General features: G+C 31.3%; 1 protein-coding gene across 1 annotated transcript; it reads left to right on the top strand.

The window, feature by feature from the left end:
* The first annotated feature begins 299 nt into the window (after nt 1-299).
* LOC115880594 (cuticle protein 18.7-like) lies at nt 300-19,239 on the top strand. The gene is made up of 5 exons (XM_030897870.1): nt 300-412; nt 15,681-15,888; nt 16,065-16,225; nt 17,120-17,348; nt 18,565-19,239. Exons 1-5 carry the CDS (start codon nt 401-403, stop codon nt 18,750-18,752), a joined length of 798 nt encoding a protein of 265 aa, XP_030753730.1. The 5' UTR covers nt 300-400; the 3' UTR covers nt 18,753-19,239.
* Nucleotides 19,240-20,683: the final 1,444 nt, after the last annotated feature.

Raw genomic sequence — 20,683 nt, 5'->3', positions numbered from 1 at the left:
TTAAAATTTGATTCAAACACGACGCAAGCCAAAAACTTATATTCAAATGATTTCATAGGTATGGTTTCTTGATAAATTGATATATTTCAAATTGATTTTTTCTCTGACATTATACAATCAAGAAAAAATCTAAAATTTCGGCATCTAATGCATAGGTGAAATATTATTCAAATTCGATTCAGCCGCAACAAAAGACTGACTGAAATTTAAAGGACAATTTTCTTTGATTTCCATTTTTCGTTATTGTCAAGATCTTTAAGTGAAAGGGACCTTGCTCTTCAGATGTGGCTGAACATTGGGGGGCTTTATATATACCGGGTGGGGTCGCTCCGTTGCATCAGTACCAACTCAACAGTCCTAAGTGCTAGGAGGTAGAGTTCCAACTAAAGTGCTATCAATCATGAAGATTTTGGTAAGTACTTATGTCAGTGTGATGTAGTGATATAGTGCGTAGTGATTTTGCGGCATTCTTTTTCTTACTGTGATTCGTTTATTATATCTACGTCTAATATTTTATTTTTAATGTTTTTTTTTATTTTCTTATTTTTAAAATTTCAAAATCCAATTATTTTATAAACGTTTTTTTTTGGAGAAAATAAAAGATTTTTTTGAAAAAAAGAATGCATTAAAAATAATAGTGATTTTTTCTGCATTTAATAAAATATACAGGGTCGCTGTTATGTATCGAGAAGGTTGAATATTAGGTAAAATATAGGAGGTACCGCAAAAAGTTAAATACAAAAGTTATAGGATTTTTAAATTTCTATTAGCGAGTAATAAATTTAAGTATACAGGGTCGATCATTAAGTCGTGGCACATCAAAGTTTTATTTTTTTAAATAGAACCCTCTGTAAATTATTGCATATTTCAATTCTTTCTTCAATTCTAAGCAAAAATCAATAATATACCACATACATAATGTACCACAATAACGTACCAACCGTTTCCGAGTTATTGACTTGAACATATCACTTTAACAATTTGATTTAATTCATTTTGATATGTTCAGTTTCATTTAATGATGCCATTCAAATGAATTAAATCAAGTTGTTTAAGTGATATGTTAAAAAGTCAATAACTCGGAAACCGTTCATTTAAGGTACATTGTGTGTATTTCGATTTTTGCGACCCTGTATTTAAAAAAAAACATGGAGGATTTTTTACTGTTTGATGAAAATGTTTAAGAAGTTTAAGTTTAACTTTTTTAGAATAATGGTTAAATATGAGTGTCAGGCATATCTCCTCTCTGTTTTTCCTGTGTCTTCTATCTCTCTGTCTTCGATCCAGTCTTGTCTAAAATTACTACTTGGCTACTCTAATAAACATATATTTTCAAAATTAGTACTGTTTAATTTGCGAAGTTTGAAACTTTCGTCATCATTTTCGGTGCCATATTGGTTTTCACGTATTTCTTGACTTGGTCCATGAGTTGTTTATATCTCTGGTTATAAACTAACAATAACAAATTTAATAACAAAACCTTAAACAATGACAAATTTATTGTAGCTTACCCGCAGTGTATACAATGAATAAATACGTCCTCTATTAATATGTTCATGGATGTTATAAGCAGGAATTCCAGGGGACAAACGAATATTGTGACTTGTTTTGCTGCTTTTTGTTCTTTATCTTTCACGATTCCTCTGGAACTTATTCTTTGCACAGTCGAGCATGAAATTCCTAAAGCCTCCGATGCTCTCTATAAAACACGTAAATATTTTCGAGTTAGTTACAAAATATTAACTCGGTAGTTGTCCAATTACATCGTAAACAGCCGACACAGGTAAAAGGGTGTTTTCCACCATCTTTTTCGAGTTTCAAATACTCGATAACTTTTAATAGGGCGCATATCATGTTTTTCCTCTGGGCCTTTTAATTGCGATATTGGCGACACCATAAAAATTACCCTGTATAAGGTAATGTAAATTTTGGGAATATCCATTGCGGGATTATTCTGTTATTCTTGGTTTTTAGGAAATTTCATTCCATCTTTTTTTCAAAAAAATCCCATATGGGTATTTCGCCACTGCACTGCTAGAAAATCTACAAAATGAAATAATTATTTTTTGTAAACACTTCTGCGTTAAACCTAAACGGACGCTGCTTGTCAGAAGTTATGTTTACAGTAATACAAATTTGACTAACAAAGAAAAAAAATGCTTAACGTTTCGGAAAGTTATCCCTTTTCGTCGTCGGAAGCAAAACAATACAAAGAATAAAGAAAAAAACTATTTAAAATATTTAAATTCAACTATTCGAGAACATTTTACTTTTTTAAAACAGATACGTCTACAAGAAACCGTTGACGTTCTGTTAAAATGACATTTTTAACTTAATATTTAAACTTCAAAATTAACAATTACTACCTGATAACAATTACTTAATAAGGTAAAACCAAAAAGCCCCAAACTTTCTGTATGATTATTTTTAAATTTTACGTATGTTACGTTTGTTTATCTTGTTGTATCTATTGTTCTTTAAAATCAAAGAAGCGATTGCCATACATTACTAACATCTACAGATGCATGAGCAATACATTTATTTTTATTAGATTGAATTAAAAAAGCCTCTTTTATTTTTCTTTTAGAGGCTATCGCTTCTTTCATTATAATTTTGGCGTTATTAAAATTTATTCTGTGCCCTGTGTCCCAAGAATGCTGACAAATCTTAGATTTGTGAACATCTCCCTTTCTTAAATAATCTTTATGTTCTTTAATTCTAACATTTAAGGGTCTAGATGTTTCACCAATGTAAAATTTATCGCTAAATTTTAAGTTATATCCGAAACGTTAAGCATTTTTTTTTCTTTGTTAGGCAAATTTGTATTACTGTAAACATAACTTCTGACAAGCAGCGGCCGTTTAGGTTTAACGCAGAAGTGTTTACAAAAAATAATTATTTTATTTTGTAAATTTTCTTGCAATGCAGTGGCGAAATACCCATAAAGGATTTTTTTGGAAAGATTAATCCGCCACATAGATATAGACATTTTTTTCCATCTTTTTGTTGAACATCATAGTATTGAAAAATAGAAATTTCTTACATTGAAAAATATGTTGATTTCACAAATATAACAGTAATTTTTTGATCGATAATTTGTATTTGCATCAGTACCAAACACGAACTTTAAAATTTTCTACACAGTATTTTGCCTACTAACTATTCTTTGCCTACGAATCATTGTTGGTCGCTCAATATAGGGTGAGTCTTAAATAAGTGCAAATTTTTTTAGGGCTAGTATATTTCGACCCTAAAACCACGTTGATGAGGTTTTTTCGCAATTTTTTTTAAAGATTTAGAATTTTTTGGAAAATTTTTAGGATTTTTTTAAATTTTTAGTTAAAAACACAATATCATCATAATATGGTAACATAGTTAGTAGGTTAAATTTACAAGAAAGAAAACCCAGAAAAAATCCAGTGGTTCTCAAAATTTCAGCGAATTTTTTTCTCTAATTTTCGAAGTAAAACAACTCGGTTATTTTGGACTTATTTGAAAAACGGTAAAAAGAAAACATATTTCTTTTATCGAGAACTACCAGCACTAAAATTATCTACAATTATTTAAGACTCGTCCTGTATATCTTTTCCAGAAAACTACCTACATTAAAACATTTACCTCCAGAATTTTAACTTTTACTAATTTGCATGTTGTATAATAGTTTTCTTTATATCTGTAATCATTTCATTATTCTCTCTAAACATAATCGATAAACATTAATTTTCCAGACATAAATATATTACAATTAACCTTCAAAATTAAAAATAAATTTAATACCAATATTATTGACCGATTTTCTTGTCATATTTAATACTGAAATATCTACTATTTAACAAAATACTACAACTCAATTTACATCTGGCATCGATTGAACTTGTTTCGATAAATAATAAATTAATACCTTATTGACGAATGAGTTGTTATATTCCACTTAATTACAGATTTGCTTTAATTTTGTTATGAACTACCTACCTGATATTAACTGTTGACATTCTGGTTATTAATAGTTAGCAATAGTAAAAAATTCGTTAATAATTGTGATCTAGATTTCAATCATTTCACCAAGAACGTTTGAATATGGATTTTAGTGCGTATGGTAAATGAAAACAAAAAATATCATTACTAGTAAACTAGTACTTGATTAAGAAAAATATATGTAATGAAGGTAAGTAATCTAGGTACTGATATAATTGCAATTAACATATACAGAAAATGCATTTACCAGATTTACAAAATTTCATTATAATAAATTTATAAATTAAGAACATAAAGTTTTGTATAATATTACTGCATTGAAACTGCCAAGGTTCAAAATAATTTTAACATCTTTTTTAGATTCCTGATTAATTTTTTTGCTGCTGCGTAAAAGTAGACTAAAATGGCACGTCAAACAGACAGCTTTAAATTTTATTTTAGTTTCAAAAATAGGGTAAAAAGTTACAGGTTTTCAAGTAGATAATATTTTTTGTACAGCAAAACCATGGTGTCATCAGCTCTTTTCTATGGTATATCTTTTGTTTTAAGATATGCTTTTGTGTGCCCATACTTAAATCACAGTTATAAATATTATGTATACAGGTTGCTAATTTGTTCATTACTCGCGGCAAGAGCTTTTTGGTTGAAATATGGCAACCTCGGCCCGCTCGTCGATAGACGATGCACAGTGGTTCCGATTGCCAAAAAGTGGCGCATAGGATATTTTTAATTTTATTACAAATTCAAGATTTAGTAGGTTTAATGGCGGATTTATTAACATGACAAAGATAGTCCAAGGAATAAACAAAATATATTTCGGACTATGTTTGTTTAGTATAAAAATAATAACAAATGGGGATTTTCTATGAATTTTATTCAAAAATTATGGTTTGAAAAATGCTTCGAACCTAGTCAAAAAAAGAATACCCATTAGATTAACTGGTCTAAATTAAAGAAAAAACATAAATTGCAATATACCTTAAATAGAGTCTTCAAACTCATTTTGTTCATGACATGATTCACCACCACTTTCTTCTAGTTCCTCTTCACTATCCGATTGACATTAATATTCTGACTTCTTTTGCCGTCTCATTTTTATGTTCCTTCCTTAAATTAGAAACTGTAGCATATGCCAGAACTTCAGAGGTGTGATGTAAGAATCTCTAATTCCTAGAAATAAATTGATTTTTAATCTTTGCCATTAATTAAAATCAATAATGCAATATTTGCAGCATTATGTGAATAAAAAAACATGTTTTTTTCTGTAAGATATTATAAATTAATTCCTTGGCAATATATACTTTTGATCTCTTATTTTTTTGGGAGTTGGACAATTCTGAAAAAAAAATCATCTTGAAGGGCCAGGGTCATCAAAAGATTGATTTTCTTCCATTTGAAGTAAATTTTTATTCAGCCAGAGACAATTGTTGGAAATAAAACTGCTCCAAGTATAATTACATTTCCTCCACTTTTCTGACCATTTATAAACAAAATTTTCAATTTGCTTTTTTTTGATAATATGTTAGGAATATTACTATCACACAAAAATGAAATAATTTCATCAATAATATCCGCTTCTGACCTATTATTAAAACCCATTTTCAAAAACCTCTCACATATTGATCTGCGGCTTATTGTTCCTAAAAATAAAAGGAATAGAGTACGGGTGGAACATGTGAGTCTCTATAGTTACACTTTTACCACTCCAGAGTTACTCAAAAAATATTAGTATAATAATTTAAGAAATTATTCATGGAACAAAAATAAGTCTACTAGTCAATTTAAAATTCTAATTATATATCATCTACCTCGGGGTCTCTTGGGGTAAGATACTTGTGGTAAATTAAACTTGGTATAATACCTTTTAAAAATTATAAAATACAGAAGCGGAGATCTGCGGAGTTCTAAAGATACGCAATTTCAAAGTTTAATTTTTTTCAAAAAAACGCTCCTACTATGTTTGTGGTAACTACTCGCTTCATAAAAAAATATTTAAGTTAATACAATTCTCTTAAAAAGTACTTACCTTGGTCTTCAAAATCCATTATAATTTAATTTATTTCCAAGTCTCTGAATTAAGAACCAAAATATATTAGCAACACTAAACCATTATCAGCAAATAACTGATATATTTAAACTACAAAATCTAACGAAAACAACATTCCTGTACGCTTTTTTATTACGATTAAAAAGTGGATCGTGATAAATTTGAATAAAGGGACCCATCATCTATTGAAAATAATATCATTGTTGAAATTTTCGAAATTTTTTTCTTGACCCCTATACCTCGATTTTTTTGAATCTGAACCAATGTGCGACGCGATGGGACGAGTCGGCAGAAAAATCAATAATGCATGCGTTCTCAATAGGCAGTGTTGCCATTCTGTTCCCCTATAAGTAACTGTCGAGTTAACAACCTGTATATCGTAGTCACATAGTGTATTCCGTCTTTTCATGAAGATCCTAGGTCGCTTCATGAAGCGTCGGTTAGGTTAGCAGTTTAGTTATGTTATTAGGTTAGTTTTTTTCATTAAGTGACTAGGATCTTCATGAAAAGACGGAATACACTATGAGAAAAAAAATGTCTATACCTATGTGGCGGATTCATCTTTCCAAAAAAATCCTGTATGGGACATTCTGAAGAGAATGACATATCATATGTCAACTTTTAATATTTTTGCATATGGTTTATTTTAAATAGTACCACGCGGTTCATAACGAAAATTTGACTCGAAATACCAAGTGTGTGGTACCGAATTATTCGTAAAAATGCTTTTTCCAAATATGCTAATGAGCCACCCTTGTTCTATTTGAAAAAAATTGAGTGATGATTAAAAATACGATTTCGGTATCTCTTCACCGGCCAGAACAAGACACGAAAAACATTAGACGATCCAAACTGTTTTTCCAAGACTCCTTTATTACAAATTAGTGTATTTAACACAGCCATGGCACCCTCGATTGAAATTTATAAACTGAAATGTCACAAGTTGACATATGACATGTCAATAGGGGCGAGCCACTTTCGAAACGCACTCGGTATACCTTATACATATTGTATAATTATTTAAACTGTGCTTAAATGCGACACCGTGTAATAATTTAGAAAATAGAAAACTTACTAAACTACTTTACAAAAAATATCAAAATTAATGTCAAAAATAAAGTAAAATGTCTTGATACACAACTCAATTTTTAAAATAGGTATTTTTATTAAATTTTAATGTAAAAATAATTGGCGTAGGCACCTAAAAGCTTTTCACATTTTCTCTTTCAATACTAACAATTTTTGACAAGATTTTATGTTAATATTTAGTATATAGAGGAGAGATAGGAGAATCCCTGTCAAAACGTATTACCGATTTTTCTTCCTATGGAATGTGTTTTTGTTCAATAGTTTTGGTACATACCTTAATGAATTTTTAGCGTTGGAGGTGCTGATATAGCCTTGATATTTAACCAAATTCCCAATTAATGCGATAAAAAATTCAATGTCCTGATTTAGAAGAAGTTCTGATCCAGGAAGTATGATAAAACAACATTTTCCCAAAATAGATCAGATAAAAAAAGTAAATACCCACATATTAATGATACCTTTTAACATTTTCGTTTAGCACAAGTTAAATATGCATATCTTGAGATCGGATCAATACCAGCTTTATTCAAGTTTTTTTTTAATAATTATGATATTTATTGGGTGGATAATTTTCTCAGAGAAATATCTAAACCTGGAGGGTTTTGAGATCCACACACCGGAAAAATCTAGGGATATAATTTTATTAAAGTTAAAAATAAATGTTTTGAATAAACAACCACATATTTGTAGGCCGATTCTTTCTACTTCGATTGAAACGAAGTAGTCACACTAGTTATTTCTAAATTTGGGATATTTGCAGAAGTGTTTGTGCATTTTTTGTCAAATGTATAAAAAGCACCTAGCATCAATTGTTCGAATTTAACCTGTACTGGCTATGTTTTTATGATAACTGGCCAGAATTCATTCAAATAACTCTGTTTAGTATTAAACATTTTGGAGCGTAGACATCTTAACAGAGACGAAATGCTAAAGGCCATGGGTATGCTCGAAGCTGGAATGCGCCAAATCGACGTAGCTAGAGCATTAAATACAACGCAAAGTGTAATATCGCGATTAAGTGCACGCTACCGTGAAAGTGGTGATGTTGCTGAAAGGCACACAGGGCGACATCGCATTACTACCCCACAGCAAGATCATTTTTTACAATTAAATGCTCCACGCCGACCGACTCTTACAGCACCAGAGCTTAGTTTAATTCTCCAGGAGACACATAATGTAACCGTTAGTCCTGACACTGTTCGTAATAGATTTAGAGAGGTCAACTTAAGAAGCAAACGCTCCTGGAGAGCTCAACCCTTAACGAGAGGAAATCGAGAGGTACGATATTTGTGGGCTCAAGATCATTTTCAGTGGTCGAATGAACAATGGGCCAATGTTCTCTTCAGGGATGAGTAACGCTTTGGAATTCATCCGGATTCGAGAAGGCTTAGGGTATGGAGAGAACCGGGAAATCTTATTCGGTTGGATCATGTTCAGGAAGTGCACCCTTATCAAGGTGGAACAGTTATGGTCTGGGGAGGAGTCCAGTTAGGCCGAAAAACCGATCTCGTTTTTCTTGAAAGGTTTCTAACAGGAATCACATATCGTGGTTTAATTCTTGAGCCTGTCGTGTTACCATATGCCAATGATTTTGGGAGAAACTTCATTCTCATGCCTATGACAATGCACGGCCTCATACAGCCAGAGTGGTAAGTGAGTTTATCAATGCTCATCAATTAAACATCTTACCCTGGCCGGCACAATCTCCTGACCTCAACCCCATCGAGCACGTATGGGACGCGGTCCAAAGAAGAATTTTGAGAATGGGTATGCCTCGTGAAACTCGTAGGGATCTGGTTCGGGCCGTGAATGCAGCGTGGCAGGCTGTACCTCAAGAAGAGATCGACAACCTGATCAGGAGCATGGAGAGACGATTTAGGGCTGTAATGAACAGTAGAGGAGGCCATACCCTTTATTAAGTAAAAATGGTTTTATCTTTTTTTATTTTTAATTCACAGTTTAGAATAAAAAAAATGTGTGTATTTTTTTGAGTTCAATAAAAATCAAGGTAAATTTGAAAAATTCGGTAAATTTCGCATTTTTATTTCCAATACGTCCTGTAAACTATTTGTTTATTTTAATTTTAATATATCAGAAATGCAAATAATAAAATTACTGACGGTGGCTGGATAAAATTGTAATATCCCTAGACTTTTCCGGTGTGTGTATTTGTTAATACAACCATCATAGGGACATTATAGTTTGTTCGTACAAAAAGGAGTAAAATGGAAATAAACCGTTTGTTTACTTTTAATTTGACATGAATACACATTTAAATCATCATTATTAAAGGCTTGATAACGTCACTATCGTAGAATAGATAAATGCTTCTACTATAGTGTAATTAATCTAAAACCATCTAGGAATTTGATTTTCATTAGTATGATAAACATAGTACACTAATGACATACAAATAACAATGCCTATTTTACCAAACAAAAATAATCAATAGGAAATCCAATCGGCGATAAATTAAAATTTCTCAGTAGTTAAGTAGGTGTTTTGGCGAACAGTAACACATTGTTTATGACTCATAAATAATCCTTATTGTTTTCCAGTTCATTGGACACCTACTATTTTTAAATAAATCTATTCTAATCGAATTATCGCTAATTGTTAGGCCACCATAATTCACATAAAATTGACCCGCCCAAGTGCATTTTATATCTTGGCCTTGCACCATTGTATTTAGTAGCTAGTACTAGTTTACGATATGTTTGAATTATCCTGTTTGCTAAATGCTTTATCTGCGTACTATATCTGAGATATATTGTAGAATTCTTGAAAAAGTTGAGGAAATATTAGGTATAGCGTAATTATATACGCTGAGCAGCTACTGTTTACTTTAATTAAGTGGTACTGGTCAAGTGGGGCATGTTTTACGCTCTTGTTTATTGTTACAACTTTGTTTTTTTTTAATGGCACGTCATTGATATGTAACCAATCTAGTTTTTATTAACATTATACTTTGTCGCGTAGCTTTTTCTGATTTACGTTTCCTGAAAGAAATATACCTATTATATTCACTTAAAAAATATGCATTTATCAAAAACCTTCTTTTATTCAGAGTGAGTTTCCCACGATGCACAGTGCTTCGTCCCATGGACAAAAATCAAAAAATAAGTTAAAATTTACTAATATCTGAATATATAATTTTATACTTATAGCAATGTTCAACCATCCTGTATATTATTTTTCATAAACAGCGTTTTTGTTAGCAAATATTTTCACTAAAAATAAATTTTGCGATCATTATCTCATCAGTGAAACGAATAACATTCATAGTAGTTCTGTATATTATGGAGTTAAAGGGTACGTACTTAATTGAAAGCCACTATGGATATTGTTAAACAAGGTATGTACTTTTAAATTTATTTCTAAACAGGTTCGTGATTGTTTAGTTTTTTATTTATTTTTAAGATGATTCTTAAATGTGTATAAAAATTTTACGTTTTCAAACTTCAAAAAGGCATTTAAAAAAAACATATCAAAACATATCGTATTTATTGAATATTTTGTTGCCATATTCATACACTTTTAATTTTTGTATAGTTCACCTGCGTGTGCTTGCGACGAACTTTATTTTATAATACTTTTCAGATGGAGTAAAATTGATAAGCAATGCCGATCTGGCTAATACTTGGCTTGATCATAAGGACAAGAACTCAAAATTATTTGTATTTCAAAAAATATGTTCTTATTAGATATTGATGAACCTTCCAGTCAAATGAGACACCACTTGTGCCTGAAAAAGTCCACTATGTTGGAGCGAAACGTCGCATAAAAAAAGTGTCCATCTTTCAATTTGTATAAAATCTCATACCCAAGAAAAGGAAAAAATAATATATGGATATGGTCTATTAAAGAGGTAACTATTAACATCCGAACCCCTCGTACCGACAAAATGAACAGTAACAACGCGAAAAAGTAGAAAAAAAAAAACATATTAGAAAATTATGTACAGAAATATCTTATATGTGAGGATACTTCATCTACCTGTGATTTGATACTATAAATTTGGAAGATTCTGTCAGCAGTGATTCTCCTGAATCAGAGTAGTTACGATCTATGCATTTTGTTGTCCTAAAGTAAATTTATAGTATCTTAAGTTTTTTTTTAATTAAATATAACATTAATGTTTCTTTTTCATTAAAGAAAAACATTTTTATCTTATATTAGGCTTGTATTGTAGGAATCATGTTCTAATGTTATTTCAATTCTTTTTTATCACAGGAATTTATTTAATACTTACACCGTTTTCATACTATAACTTATTATTTGCTTAGATGGAAGACAACTCCAACATTATTATTATTTATAAGATTTTTTTTTCATAAACGTGGGACTAAGAACATCATCATTTAGTACAATGAGAGTACTCATCATTTGTGTCAAATAAACCTAGTTTGAATCAATTGCTTACAATAAAAGAGAAGTTTTGGATTTTTGTCCTCTAGAGCCATATGTTCGAAGCACTGTGCGATGTTTTCAATAGGTATCTCGGAAACTACTGGAGACAGAGCATCGGTTAAATGGAGAAAGAATTGCAGTTTTGTGGGGTCATAAATATGCGCTTTTTAGATTTTTCAAAAAGTTCATGGCTTACTAGATATTTCGAAAAACACTAATTTTGGCTATTTTAAAAATTGTCCCTAATTCTATTATAATCTATTTTAGACAAAAAGTTTTGAGATAAAAGTTGTAGATAATTACATCCCTAATGAGTTTGTATTCTCCGTTTTTTTTTTCTAAAGCCTGCCATTTTTGACATATCATATGACACAAACATATGTTTTTTAAATGAAAACCATATAAAACAATATAAGCTATAATATGTTTTTTTTTCAAAAAATTACTGAGTTATAGCCAATTCTTATCTTTCTTAACTAATTTCACTTAGTTGGCGTGGTGCTCTTATTTTGTTATGATTTATAACTTATAAAAAGACAAAATATATTATTAAACCGCCGCGCCGCTCTTTATAATTTACTTTACATAAACTAAAGCTTAAAAAATAATATCACTACATACATTTTAAGTTATTTTAGAAAATGTTCAAAAAATCCGCCATTGTTTTGAGTACATAAATGCATCTTTTGAAAACTGAATTTCTAGCTATTTCTCACTGAACGACCGGCCGACTTAATTAAACTTCTGTACAGCCTCTTCGAGTCCTCTCTTAATTCATAAGTTATTTTGTAAATCTTGTGTATTGTTAACCATACCGCATAAAAAAATCTAAAATGGATAGGTCAGGTAATCGAGGTGGGACATGCGATTGGTCCACCTCTCTCTGTATATACAGGGTTGTTCACCACATACGACACGGAGTATTGTAGTTCAACGATGAGATTTTTACAAATTGTAAGTTTGGGGTTCGTTGAAGGACCATTAGAGCTACAATTTAAAAATATTTTTACAAGACACAGAGTGTCCCAAATAAATAAAAATATCAAAGTTGTATTTTTTTAAATGGAACACCCTGTATATTATTACATTTTTAGTTTCTACGATTAAAATAAAGGTAAATTTGATTAAGGTTTATTATACTTAAACCTTACCGTTTTTGAAATATTTTCAATTTTGTGAAATTGCAGTAAAAATTTAAAGTTTTATTTCTCCAAGGGTATCAATGTTTTTAATACTAAATATTTAATGAAGTTTATTTATTGATCAGTTATTGTGTTGCAATAATAAAATAATACTACCTTATACAGAGTGTCTAAAATTTATTTTAAATAATTATTAGCTTCAAACGGCAATAACTTCTTTAATTTAAATGGAATGCCCTGTATATTTTAGGAGAATCAGATGCACAATTAAATTGTCTATCAAATTGTATTATACCATTTTTACCTATCCCTTCAAGTTTTCGTAGAAAATGCATTTTCTAATAATTTAGACCTCATTTATCAATATATCCATGGAATATTGACATTTTAGATTGTTTTAAAGCAACAAATGTACAAAATAAATAGACTAGTAATATTATCGTTTTTAACAAAACGATAATATTACTAGCCCATTTGTATGCAAAAAGAAAACTATTTAAATCTTTATAAAAGAATATACCATTAATTAAATATAACACCATTATTTCCGCCCATATACTAATTAATTACATACTTAATTGTGTTCGTTAATAAATTATTATAAATAAATGTGGATTTGAGTCAGAAATCAATATAATAATAAGTTATCAAATTAAAGTCTCTGTTGTTATAAATAAACATTTATTAAAAAATGAAATATCATTTTTATGGTGTTACTTTTTATCACACTGTCTAATGCCCATACAAAATTCAGTTTTTTAATATTTGGAGCAATTATTATTAATCAACGCAAACAGTCAGTTAATGTAGTTTGAATACTGGAATCATATTAATTGATCCTCTTTAACAATTTTTTTTATTTTTTAATGAAATGAACGAATTATATGGACAATATTAGTATCTTTACTCTTTAAAAATTTTAAAATGATCTTTACTCTTTAAAAATTTTTTAAAAATAATCTAAAATGTCAATAGTCCATGGGTATATTGATAAATAAGTTCTAAATTACAAGAAAATGCATTTTCTACGGAAACTTAAAGAGATAGGTAAAAAATGGTATAATATAATTTGATAGACAATTAAATTGTGCATCTGATTCTCGTAAAATATACAGGGTGTTCGATTTAAATTAAACAAGTTATTGCCGTTTGAAGCTAATAATTATTTAAAATAAATTTTTAGACACTCTGTATAAGGTAGTATTATTTTTATTATTGCAACACAATAACTGATCAGTAAATAAACTTCAGTAAATATTTCGTATTAAAAACTTTGATACCCTTGGAGAAATGAAGCCTTAAAATTTTTACTGCAATTTCACAAAATTGAAAATATTTCAAAAACGGTAAGGTTTAAGTATAATAAACCTTAATTAAATTTACCTTTATTTTAATCGTAGAAACTAAAAATGTAATAATATACAGGGTGTTCCATTTAAAAAAATACAACTTTGATATTTTTTACTTATTTGGGACATTCTGTATCTTGTAAAGTTATTTTTAAATTGTACCTCTAATAGTCCTTCATCGAACCCAAAACTTACAATTTGTAAAAATCTCATCGTCTAGCTAGAATACTCTGTGTCATATGTGGTGAACAACCCTGTATACAATAAGTCTACATAATTATGATATAAATAATTTTTAATGTTTCTTTCATTGAGGGGTGGTGTGTCATATTGTAAGTCATGTTAGAACCTCTCTAATAATGCGCGAGTATCTAAATTTAACTTCTTTAACATCTCTTTGAAAACCGTTCTCTAAAAAACTAAAAAAAAAACTAAGTAACGTTCACCGGTCAACGTATTCTCGAAACTGTATGGCCAAGAAAATTTGAACCAGTATTCTACACGCTTTTCCGTAAACTACAACTCTAATCTGCAAAAAAGTTTAAGTTAAATCAGACAAAGTATTGGGATTACCAATTGATGCAACAGCTACAAGGTATAGTTTCAACAACAAATTTAATATAACCATACCAGGAAGGGAAGACTGAAGTAAAGGTGTACCGATTCAAGCTGAGGCAATCTGGTCTACAGACGGCTCAAAAACGTCAGAAGGCGTAGGAGCTGGGATAGTAGGGCCGAAACAAGGGAGATCCTTCCACGTAAGCCTATCTAAGGATGTCACAATTTTCCAGGCAGAAATAACGGCAATCCACTATTTTGTAGAAGAAATAATAAGGCAACAAAGAACAAATCGTTCTGTGGCCATTTTCACAAACAGCCAAGCGGCGCTAAAATCACTCGGCTCCGCGGAGGTCAATTCTAGACTAATGTGGGACTGTGTGCGTGCTCTGAATACTTTAGGCGAATGTAGCACTGTTACATTGGCCTGGGTGCTAGGGCACGGGGATCACAAGGGTAACGAAAATGCAGATGAAAGGGTCAAGCAAGGCTCATCATTCATAGGACCAGAACACTTCTGCGGCGTTGCAAAGGCAGTCACGAGAATGGCCACGGAGCGATGGGTGGCCAACACAAAGGTTCATTGTAGAACATTCGCCAAAATTCACGGCAGATTTGATAAGCAAGGACAGAAAGACAATCAAAGCTGTACTAGGTCTACTAACAGGGCATTGTAAGCTAAATAGGCACCTAAAGCTGATGGGACTAATAGACGAAGCTATGTGTAGTTTCTGCCAATCTGGACAAGACACATCAGAACACATTTTATGTCGGTGTGACAGCCTGGCAAATGTGCGGTTCTCGGTAATAGGCAATGATAGGCCATTGCCAGGGAGCTACATGGAGGGTTCAGTCTCCAAGTTGCTATACTTTGTGAAAAGGGACTGGAGAATGTAATCTAAGGGAAGAGGACCACAATAGATCTGAGAAGGTCGCAGTGGATCAGGCCGAAAGCCACCTCTAAGAATCTAATCTAATCTAATCTAATCTAATAGGGAGTTTTTAGCTCAATAGGCAATCATGTGTATTATTACTATTTTACAATCTTCTCTTTTTCTGTTCAGTATAATAAACAAATATTTAATTAATATTGATACGTTTATCTTACAGATTCTCATTTCCCTTGCCGTGGCAGCAACCTCAGCTGCTTACTTAGGTCCCCAACACATCCCTGTCATAGGTCCCAATGGTGTACCGGTAGAACCACACGAAGTCCAAGCCGCTAGAGCCAATCACTTAGCTGCCGTAGCCTCAGCTTACGGAGGTGGAGCAGTTTCGTATTACGCACCTTATGCCGTCGCTCCAGTACAAGCCTTAGGTTTGTAAAAAATATTTTAAATTGATTTTAACTAATTTTTATTATAACTCGTGTTTTTTCTTACTTATTTATGCTTTCTAAGACGCTAAAGAAAGCCTCTTTATTGTCTTAAATCTATTTTCTTGATAATAAAAAAACTAACTTATTTTATTTACAATTGGAAACAAATATTTTAGGTCATAATGCCCTTCCTTTGGACACACCCGAAGTTGCCGCTGCTAAAGTACAACATTACAGAGATTTTGCCGCCGCTGCTCATAGAAATGGTGTTTACGCACCATTGCCTGCTATTGCTGCACCTGTCTTAGCTGGACCATATCCTATTGATACTCCCGAAGTAAGAATATGTTTTATTTTACGCAAACATTTTTTTTTCAAACGTCACCAAAGTATTAATTTTTGCGACGTGATTAAAAATATAAAAAAGTCATTTAGGCAAAAACCTAGGCATATGTCAAATGTACAGTGCGTTGCCGCAAAAAGTGTCATTTTTGCTCCTAATAAAACAATATATTATTATTGAAAAACGAAACACGAAAAATTAAACTGGCAGATTCTATGTTTTCTGCCAATATAAAAATAGATTTTTTCCGATGGATTATCATTGGATACCAACATACATCAATATTTACTGACATAGAATGTCCATATTATGATTGATAAAATCTGACATGCCTGTGTCAGGTGTAGATATGTGTTCTATTTGTTGATTATTTAATCATACAACAGCTCTCTCAAAAATATTCAGTTTAGGTTTAAATCTGATAAGTCAAAGATAATGAAAATATTGGAACTATTTTATGTTATACTAAAATATATATCGCCATAAAAATTGATAAGAATATTTGAACTATTTTATAGTTGTTTATATTTGGTAAATATTTTTTAATATTAACACCCAATAATTATTATCCTTGATATATAAAAATATAATCACTATCAATTAGTCGCGTTAAAAAATAGATATTATGAGATTATCGTTGGACATTCTATATTTTTTATATTTTCAACAAAATTACCTAAAAGTTTAGATGCAGATACACACAAAAAGCAAAAACCACTCTCACTTCAAGTCATATGGGAAGAGAACCCTGTGGTAATACATTCTATTTAGAATAATCTGCTAAAAAATGCTGTTCTAAGAGATATTTTTCTGCGATTGGCTATTTTTTTTAACTATACATCTTAAATACAACATTATATCATTATACATATTCCATTATTATTCTAGGTCCAGTTAGCCAAAGCTGCTCACTTCCAGGCCCACGCTGAAGCTTCTGCACGTGCCGGTGCCCACTACCGCAGACGTCGTGACGTGTATGGTGGTTACCACGTGCCAGTAATCGGACCCAATGGAGTTCCAGTAGAAACACCCGAAGTCCAAGCCGCCAGAGCTAGCCATTTGGCTGCTTTAGCCGAAGCCAGCTCTAGATCTGGAGCATCACCATACTACGATAACTGTAAGCATTGCTTTTTTAAAATTTTATAAAAACCATAGACCGAAATCCTAGTAACATCCATATGGGGATTGATGGTAACTAGCATAGTAACTAGCATATGGGGATTGATGGTTTTGAAGTGGTCGAAAAGTTCAATTACCTTTCAATTTCTTATAACAATCAAGATAGGCTGTAATGAAGAAATCAGACGTATATTAGCAATTATTTCATTTCGGTATAGATTAGCAAGTAACTCAACAATAAAACTAACCTCTCTATGGAAAGACTCCTTCTTTCCTATAGCTGCTTATACATCTGAGACCTAGACCCAGAAAACTGCGGACAGAAGAAAAATAGATGCTTTCGAAATGTGTGTCTCCAGAAGAATAATGCGATTTTCATATACAGAACAACGTACCAATATCCATTTAATGACAGGTAAAGTCACAAGACCTTCAACCAAAATAAACAACTCTACTTTAGGTACCTACTTTGAATACATTTCGAGAAGAACTCATTTTTAATCATTTGATGAACTGGAAAATCTCATCTTAGTTATCCACTTGTATAGCGAGGAATAGAGAACAACGATCCGCCCAATTGAGACATTATATTAACGTACTTTTTCTAGAGTTAACGGAGGAGATAGAGAAAAAGATAAAAACCTATTATCGATATATAAACCGCTATATTCTCATTTTTGGTTTGGTTTTGAATATCGGAAATATGCTGGGAATAACCAAAAGAGGCCGTAAAAGAATAGAGTGGATACGACAAAAGACCCAGGTAATAGATGTCATCCACAGAGTCCAATACCTCAAATAACAATGGGCAGGATACCTGGCAAGAAGAAGGGACAACAGATGGAGCACAAAAATTACAGCATGATACCTACGAGGAATTAAGAGGCCTAAGAAAAAGACCGAACCTGAGGTGGGACTATGATATTAAGAATTCAGGCAAGGATAACTTGGGCCCGTATAGCCAACAATAGACGACAATGGGCCCAACTACAAAGAGAGTATGTGAGGAAAGCGAAACCAAAATTGGAAATGGTTGAATAAGCTGAAAATGATGATGATGATAATGATATTTTCATTTTTTATCATATGATCATTGGGAGGATAGTTCCTCTACCTCTCTAAGATTTAAGTTCTACTTTTCATTATGTCTTTTGCAGAATTATAAAGTGTTTTTTTCATTTAGTATAATTTAATGTTGCTTTTTTTATTTTCAGCTGGTGCTTACGACGCTGGTAGGTACTCAGAACCCTACCACAGATACTACGGACCCCCAGCTACCATCGGACCAGACGGCCAACCCGTTGAAACTCCCGAAGTCAAAGCCGCCAAAGCTTACCATTTTGCTGCGCACAACGCAGTAAGATCAGGAGCTTACCTTGCCGGACCCGGACACTACTACTAGAAGGATTAACCTGTAGATAAAACCGCATAGGAAACAAAATATTTTTATAAGCATTACCTCTATACCTTTTTCTATTAATTTATTGTTTTCTGTAATTATTACCAACTCTAAATCTCACTACAACCTTGAAAAAAATGCTCAAAAAATATTTTGTCGTATTAGTCTGTACCAGTATCATATTTTCATGATTGAATACATAAATCAAGTATAGGAGTTTTTGTCTTAGTTCTAGGCCAAAGTAAGATAGGTTTTAACTATTTTCTGAGCCTATTAGAGGACAACTAGCCATAAGACCCCATGGTAAATTTTTCGAATTTACAAAATTTAGGTTTTTGTGAATTTGAAATTTTATCGAAATGGTGTTGTGATTTCACGTTACCTTTTTCTCATATATATCGTATCATTTTACCTGCATTTTTAATGTAAATACACTTATGTAATTTTTTTTTATGGAACATGTGCAATAAAAGTACTCTTGAATATGTCAGATTAGTTTTAGTTTATAGCCTTTATTTAAGTTTTATAGAAAAACTAGAGTGACTAACTGTAGTGACTGAGTAACTAACAGTGAAGTGAAGTATTTTTTTTTGTTTTGTCAATCTTGTGGTACGGATGTCTGATTGACGAAATGATCTGGAATCATTGCGACCTATCGATTTGACAGTTGCGGATATATGTTCTATACATTTTTGTTTACATTTCTAATCAAGTGTTTTCTGTGTGAGACGCCCCTCGGTCTTTAGATATTTTTCTAAATTTTAATAGGCTATTTTCTCCCTATTTTCCTTTAAATTCATATTCTACAGGGTGAGTTTCCTACGATGTTCTCTATGGGTATCTCGGAAACTACTGGAGATAGAGAGTCGGTTAAATAGGGAAAGAATTGCAGTTTTGTGGGGTCATAAATATGCGCCTTTCAGATTTTTGAAAAAGTTCATGACTTACTAGATATTATTAGGCTATTTTAAAAATTGTCCCTAATTCCATTATAAGCTATTTTAGACAAAAAGTTTTCAGATAAAAGTTGTAGATAATCACATCCTTAATGAGATTGTGTCCTCCGTTTTTTTCTAAAACCTGTCATTTTTGACATTTGACACAAACATATGTTTTTTTAAATGGAAACCATAGTTGGCCATGACTTTATAAAAAGTGCCGTTTTTTAAGCTTTTCAGCGATATAAGCTATAATATATTTTCTTCGAAAAATTATCGAGTTATAGCCAATTCTTATCAGTTTTAAATAATTTCACTTAGTTAGCCATGGAAACAATCGTCTTTGCTCTTATAAATGTGAAGCTGCCACATCCAAACTTTGTAAATTAAAATAAACAAAAATTGTAAATATGAATTTTTCAAATGAAGAAAAGCGTGTAAGATTATTGATTCAACTTTTCTTGACCATACATTTTCGAGGATACGTTGACCGGTGAATGTTATGTTTTTTAGAGAACGATTTTCAAGACTTTTAAATCTTTATAAAAGAATATACCATTAATTAAATATAACACCATTATTTCCGCCCATATACTAATTAATTACATACTTAATTGTGTTCGTTAATAAATTATTATAAATAAATGTGGATTTGAGTCAGAAATCAATATAACAATAAGTTATCAAATTAAAGTCTCTGTTGTTATAAATAAAGCATTTATTAAAAAAAAATGAAATATCATTTTAAGGTGTTACTTTTTATCACACTGTCTAATGCCCATACAAAATTCAGTTTTTTAGTATTTGGAGCAATTATTATTAATCAACGCAAACAGTCAGTTAATGTAGTTTGAATACTGGAATCATATTAATTGATCCTCTTTAACAAATATTTAAACAGTTTTTTTTTTAGTTTTTAATGAAATGAACGAATTATATGGACAATATTAGTTAAATGGTTGTTAGAAAAGTTAAATTTAGTTATAGCCAATTCTT

This window comes from Sitophilus oryzae, unplaced genomic scaffold (genome assembly GCF_002938485.1).
Source record: "Sitophilus oryzae breed Bouriz unplaced genomic scaffold, Soryzae_2.0 scaffold_1081_pilon_pilon, whole genome shotgun sequence".
NCBI lineage: Eukaryota > Metazoa > Arthropoda > Insecta > Coleoptera > Curculionidae > Sitophilus > Sitophilus oryzae.
The sequence above is the reverse complement of the archived record's forward strand: the minus strand, read 5'-3'. Positions and strand labels throughout refer to the sequence as shown.

Coding starts and splice junctions, on each gene's coding strand:
- LOC115880594 (XM_030897870.1), top strand. Junction 15,889..16,064: donor CGCTCCAGTACAAGCCTTAG/GTTTGTAAAAAA, acceptor CAAATATTTTAG/GTCATAATGCCCTTCCTTTG. Junction 17,349..18,564: donor ATCACCATACTACGATAACT/GTAAGCATTGCT, acceptor TTTTATTTTCAG/CTGGTGCTTACGACGCTGGT.